At 37.6% G+C, this 6,853-nt stretch overlaps 1 protein-coding gene across 1 annotated transcript in view; it reads right to left on the bottom strand.

Moving 5' to 3' along the window:
- Positions 1-684: 684 nt before the first annotated feature.
- Positions 685-6,853, bottom strand: part of LOC102841273 (chromosome unknown open reading frame, human C9orf64) — a 21,059-nt gene continuing 14,890 nt past the window's right edge. The window contains exons 3-4 of the mRNA XM_006834959.1: positions 5,509-5,704; positions 685-930 (exon numbers count right to left, since the gene is read on the bottom strand). Of these exons, the coding sequence (XP_006835022.1) occupies positions 698-930; positions 5,509-5,704 (429 nt within the window). The 3' untranslated portion in view covers positions 685-697. The remainder of the gene's footprint in view (positions 931-5,508; positions 5,705-6,853) is intronic.

Consider the following 6,853-nt stretch of genomic DNA (forward strand, 5'->3'; position numbering starts at 1 on the left):
TGTTTGCTCTGAAATTTCACTCAACCCACAATTAAAAACAAAATCTCATTAAATTTTAGTGTAGTTATTCTTAAAAAAAAACAACCACCCGAAGACAGATATCCAAAATTTACTATCATTATCAATAATTTACAAGAGCACTGGCATTCATACATCAAAGACCCTATCCTCTCTTCTCTCTCCTTTTGACGATAACATGATTGTTGTTGTTGTTAAATGCCAGTGAGTCAGATCTGACCAATAACAATCCCGTATAGGGTTTCTGAGGAACAGCTGGTGAGCTTGAACCGCCAACCTTGCAGTCCAGCACAAAAGGTATCAGATGAATGGATAAAACATTCTCACTGAAGATTAACCAGATTTTAGAAGGCTTGATTAATTTTAAGACGCCTTGAGATTTAAAAGATTAAAAAAACAACAACACTACAATTCCTTCATTATTTCTATCAATTATGTACCCAAAGTAAATATAGTAAAAAAATTTAAAAGTAAAGGATAAAGTTAGGAATATCTAGTGATATGTTAGGAAAAAATTTAAGTGGAGACTGGATCATCAATTTTTTTTGTTCCTCTAATCAATAACATCTTCTCCTAATATCACAACAAAACTGTCCAAATTATTATGCAGGGGGATCTTTTTGACTCAGTTACACTTTTATCCTACAGCACCACACCAGGACTCCATTTACACTTCAGGTCAATAATATATGCAACGTGTGTGATGAAATGGAATTCCTTTCATATCAGCCCTGTGATCTCGGGCGTAGTCCCATAAGTAATAATCCAGAAGAATAGAATTGATCTCTCCACTAGGTTTTTCACCGTTTTTTTCAATAAGCTCCAGAAGACAATCCCGGATCAGCTCAACACACCAGATGGAGCAACCTCGGATTTCTACCTCTTGCTTATCACCATAAGAAAGTATTTCTCCTACAAGGGGGGAAAAACAAAACAAAACAAGAACTATTAACACCCAGTGATATCAATTCCACTCAAACAAAATAATACTTAGGCTTTTATTTTTATGAATTTAAACTATCTCTAATCTCAGGCATTAAAAGAAGGGGGCTTCAAAAAGTCTGTGGAAATTTTCATTATCCTTTGATTCCAGTTTTCCACAAACTTGTTGAAGTCCCTGAACAATGATGAAGCAGCCAGATGCAAGCCGTGGTGAGCTAGTGTGTGCTGTCCTGTCTGCTGGTACACTCAATGTTTACATCTTGGTCTTCCATGAGAGAAGTCTAAAAGTTTGGTTTTTACATAAGCTCGCCTAATTTTCAACTAATTAAAATTGGCAACGAATTTAATTTGTGTTGTCAACAAATTCAAAATTGCTTGAAACACACTTTTTATTGTTGTTAAGTGCCTTTAAGTCAGTTTTGACTCATAATGACCCTGTATAGGGTTTCTGAGGAGCAGCTGGTGGGTTTGAACTGCCAACCTTGTGGTTTGAAGTCCAGCGCTAACTCTACAATGCCACACCAGGTCAAAGGAAATAAATTAGCAAACTGCATTTGGCCTAAGGCCACTCATGTGCACCTGGGGGGTGGGGCATGGGAGGAGGGCACAAACAGCTCAGTATTTCAGAGGCCCAGTGATTCACAAATGTAGGGAACATGCCCCCACCCTCACTGGGTCCCATTCTGTCACCTGGATCTTAAGTTGTGTTAGTTAAGTCCCCTCCACCCACTTCTTCTAGGGAGAGGTTGGCACTGACCACTGAGTCACCTGGGAGAAAGGATACTAACTGGCTCCCATTATTTCCTTTCTTAACCCCAGGTACTAGCATACAAACACTACTTCAGTTCTCTTGCTAATTAAGTTTTTCAAACTTGACTATCAATTTGCTAGGATTGCTAAAGAATCCCAATGCTCAAAGCTAAATGAGAAAAGACAAGTGAATCCCAAAAGGCCCCGGGTCTAGTCTTCACCTGCTTGTATATATCTCTTGCCCTAGAGTATGGACTAGATTAAGAGATTTGCTTCTAACAAATTCAATTTAGCAGAAGTGATGGAATGTTACTTCCAAATTAGGCTTTTGTCTGGGATCCTCTTTCATTCTTCCTTTATCTTGGATTATTTATCCTGGGGGAAGCCAGCTGTCCTTTGGGAATACAGACATGTGGAGAGGACCATGTGACCAGCTAACAACCATGAGAGTAAGCAAGAAGGCCCACCACCCCCAAGTCAAACCTACAGATGAGAATGCAATTTCAGTTTGATACCAGCACCCAAATTCCTGACCCATAAAACTGATGTCTATTGTTTTAAGCTATTGTTACCATAATTTGTATGCAGCAATAGATAAGGATGTTGTTATTAAGTGCTATCAGTTCTGACTCACAGCAACCCAGTATAGGGTTTTTGAGGAGCTGCTGGTGGGTTTAAATAGCTTGAAGTTAGCAGTCCACTGCTTACCTTACAATGCCACAGCAGGCACCCATAGATAACTACAGTGCATTTCCCAAAAAGATATGTTCAAGTCCTAAAGACACCCAACCTCATCCCAACCTGTAAATGTGAATTTATTTCAAAAAGGTATCTTTGAAGATGGGCAGGCCTTGAATCTAATGGCAGGCACCCTTATATAAGGAGAGGGCACAACAGCACAAAGGAGGCACACAGGTAAGATGGAGGCAAAGACTGGAGTGAGGCAGCTACAAGTCAAGGAACTTCCAAGAATTGTTAGGAGATGGACTGCTAATCTCAAGGTTGGTGGTTCAAACCAACTTGACAGCAACCAGAAGCTAGGAAGACATAAGGAAGGCTCTTCCCCTACAGCCTTCACAGGGAGTACAGCCCTGCTGCTACCTAGATTTTGGACTTCTAGCCACCAGAACTGAGAGACAACCAGTTTCTGTTGTTATAAATCAACCACTTTGTGGTGATTTGTATGGCAGTCTTAGAAAATTAATACAATAACTAAGACATCAACTTATAGTATGGAATGGGGACTTGAAGTTTGAATTTGAAAAACATTTTAAATGACCAAAACCATTTGAGATGACAGATGAGCAGAGATCAGAGTCAAGAAGATAACAGTACCACCATAAGAAGCCTAAAACTCATTACAGTGAAAAATCCAAGTTCAGTCAGACTGCATGTCAGTCTTTATTAATTGGCTAAGAAATATGTCTTTGGTAAAGAGATGGGTTAAAAAGAAAGCAGAGTATATCAGCATAGGATCACCATTGGCTGAACCGGAGATTTCCAGAAGAGCACAGGAGGAAAGGAGTGTAAGTATAGCACATCCAAGATCTGGAAGTTACAGAAGAGACTACCTCATTCAGGCAAGCCAACTTGGACCTATATTTCACTTAAGATAGGTTTTTAACAAAAAATAAGTACACCATATTCATGTGTCCCTTTACTTTTCGTTTCTTTTTATCTTGCTTTGTTCCTCCCCTAGTTTGCCAGTAAATTTCTTTTTTTAAAAAATTCAACTTTGCTTAAATAAACTAAGGACAAAGGAACTGTCCAACCCTAAGGATAGCTGTCATTGTCCATCTGTGTCATACTGCCATGGTTCATGTATTACTGTGATGCTGGAAGCTGTGCCACCAATATTTCAAATGCCACCAGGGACATCCATGGTGAACAGGTTTCAGCAGAGCTTTCAGACTAAGACAGACTAGAAAGAATGACCTGAAAATCTACTTCTGGAAATTAGCTAACGGATTGCACCTTGCCTGCTTTGGAAAACTGATCAAGAGAGATCAATCGAGAGGAGTATAAACTTTGGTGCCGCACAAGGCCAACGAGTGCAAAGGGGACCCAAGGTGAGATGAGACTGATTTAGCAGTCACCAGGATGAACTTGAACATGCCAACAATCTTGGGGACAATGCAGGCAACTTTTCAATCTGTAGTACATAGGAGCACCATTAGTTGAACTCCACTTGTCTATATATCTAGAGACAGCACAGAATTCTTTTAGAAGTTAGGCTTATTAGAGGCAGCAACAACTAGAGCTTGTCATCTGGAAAAAGTCTCTGGAACTGAAATGGATGGGAGAAGAAAACTCAGATGGTTCTCTATGACTATGCTGGATAATCTCTTCTCACCAGTCTTTTCACAGCAGTAGAGACATTTGTTAAGTGCCGTTGAGTCAGTTCTGACCCACAGCGTCTAGATAAAGTTTCTGAGGAGTGGCTGGTGACTCTGAACTGCCAACCTTGCGGTTCAAACCGACCTTGCAGTTGAGTGCACATAAGTACTAAAAAAATTGAGGAGTCAGGAAAAGCTATGTGGAAAGGTAGCATTTGTACTAAGTCTCAGTCAATGTGTAGAATTTGAATTGAAAAAGGATATATAGGTGAGGGAAACCATGCAAAAAAGAATGCTTAAAGACAGGAATACACAGGGCCAGAGAAAAGATCAACAAATATAGCTGTTTGTATAGGAAGCCATGACAGCTAAATGGTGCCCTTTTTAAAGGTTATTATTGTTGTTGCTAAGGAGCTCTGGTAGCGTAGTGGTTATGAATCGGGCTGCTAATCACAAGGTAAGCATTTCTAAACTACCAGCTGTTCCAAAGGAGAAAGATGAGGCTTTCTGCTCCCGTAAAGATCTGCAGCCTCAGAAACCCTGTGCAGAGTCACTATGAGTTGGAATGGACTCCACGGTACTTAACAACAACAATTCTTGTTGCTAAGTGCCATCGAGTTGGTTCTGACTCAAACTGACCCTGTATAGGGTTTCTGAGGAACAGCTGGTAGATTTAAAAGCCAACCTCGAGGTTAGCAGCACAGTGCTTAAACTTCAGTACCCATTAATGACCCAGTACATACGTTCTTTTTCAAATGAGGAAACAAAGGATGAATGGATTGCCTGAGGTAGCATAAAAATGTGAAAGAACCAACCACACATATAATGGTGCCTTTATATTCTGTGTTATTTCTACTTTCAGAGATTTAAATCTATTACACAAGAGAAAATTGTAAATACTTTTCAAAAAATAAAGGACAATGTTGTACCAAACTTAAAAGATATTAACATGTTATATTAGCCTGAAATTATGAAATTTTTTTTATTGAATCAGTAATTTAATCCAATAATGGTGAATGAATAAACCTAGAGAAGTGATTGAACTGTGTAGAGTAACATGTGGCAGATCTTGAAGTAAACATCCTACTTCAATTTCACTACACAGTACCTCTCTCTCAGTCCACCTTTGATATTATAATGTACTGTACGACAGCTTACATTCTTCAAAAACTCAAGCTGATGAACCATCAGTGTTGACATGACATAATATAAATTTAGGTTTCAGGATATTAGGCTCTGAAATTATAATATCCCCAAATAGCACAATTTTCCACAATAACCTGTATTCCACAGGTAAACAAACTAAAAAAGCAATTTCCTCTGTTTTAATACCTCTTGTATTTTTAAATACATACTTTTAGCAATGATCACACTTTTTAAAAAAATACAGGAGAACTTGTGTTACCAAAAGTAATGAGTCAACGATTCATAGTATAGCAAAGAATTACTTAAGATTGCAAACCTTTACGAAGCTTCTGTAGCAGTTCATTAGAGTATCTCAGGGCCCCAAGATGAACCAGGATCTGAGGTAATCTATAGTCAGCAAACATGGTGATACTAGAGATGTCCTTAAAGCAGCCATCTCCTTTCCCTTCTAACACACTCCATGTATCTGCCACAAGGATCTGGGCCCGTTTATAAAAAGAAATCCTTTTCCCCTGAAGAATGAAGAGAATATAAACGTTACCCAGTTATCTGAAAGCTGTTGCATATTTTGGTACATGTTACAAACATTTTTTCAAGGACAGAGTAACTTTTCTTACTTTGTTGGTAAGAATTTATAGATTCTTTACAGAAAAAAAAAAAAGGTCTAACAAGGTCTAATACACATACTTGTATATATACGTATATATACTTTTTCTGTTACAACTCTTAATTTTCCTTAACTGAACAAAATAAATACAAAGAAAGAAATCATCCCTATACTCACTGCTAAAGATAATAACATATATTAATTTTTAAAATATTTCTTTAGAGAATACGATTAACTTAAGTTTATGTCAGTAACAAAAATATAATTTATCAACAACCAGAATTTATCTAGTCTACCATTTTCATAAATGGTCAAAGTTAACACGTAAGTCAATATACCAAATCAGCTTAAGTATACAAGGAAGACTCAAAGCCCCTTCATATTGGAGTCCTGGTGTGGCACTGTAGGATAAATCACTGACCCACAAAGTCAATTTGAACTACAAGGTTGGCGGTTCAAACTTATCAGCCACTCCTTGGAAATCCTATACAGAGTCATTATGAGTCAGAACCAACTTGACAGCACTTAACAACAACAACATATTTATACATGAAAGAAACAAATTTAAGCAAGCATTGTAAGATGGTAGGTTATAATTTATGATTTTCTATAAAACTACAAATCAGATTATATAAGAAGCAAAATCAAGCCCAAAATCTAGTCAATTTCTACTCATAGTAACCCTACTGGCCAGAGAGAACCCACTGTGTCATCAGCACTCCTTAAATGACAAAAATAATTAAATAAAACTTTAAATTCCTTAAACAAAGCTTCCATATGAAGAGGAGATCCACAAGATGAAAATATACATTCTTTCATTTACTAGGAAAACTCTGATATTTAATCTTAATGAGAATATATAGTTTAGTAAATCTAATATTATGTCACTTTGAGGAGTACCTATTGAAATCAATCCATCTCTACCCTTACTAAGTGAATTAATATTAAGGCCACCAATAGGAAATTCAGAATAGTGTTTTCCAGGGCAAACACATACAAGTCATTTTTCTGACAAGGTATGTTGTTGTTGTTGTTGTTAAGTGCCGTCGAGTCG

Source organism: Chrysochloris asiatica, unplaced genomic scaffold (assembly GCF_000296735.1).
Source record: "Chrysochloris asiatica unplaced genomic scaffold, ChrAsi1.0 scaffold00014, whole genome shotgun sequence".
In the NCBI taxonomy this organism is placed as follows: domain Eukaryota; kingdom Metazoa; phylum Chordata; class Mammalia; order Afrosoricida; family Chrysochloridae; genus Chrysochloris; species Chrysochloris asiatica.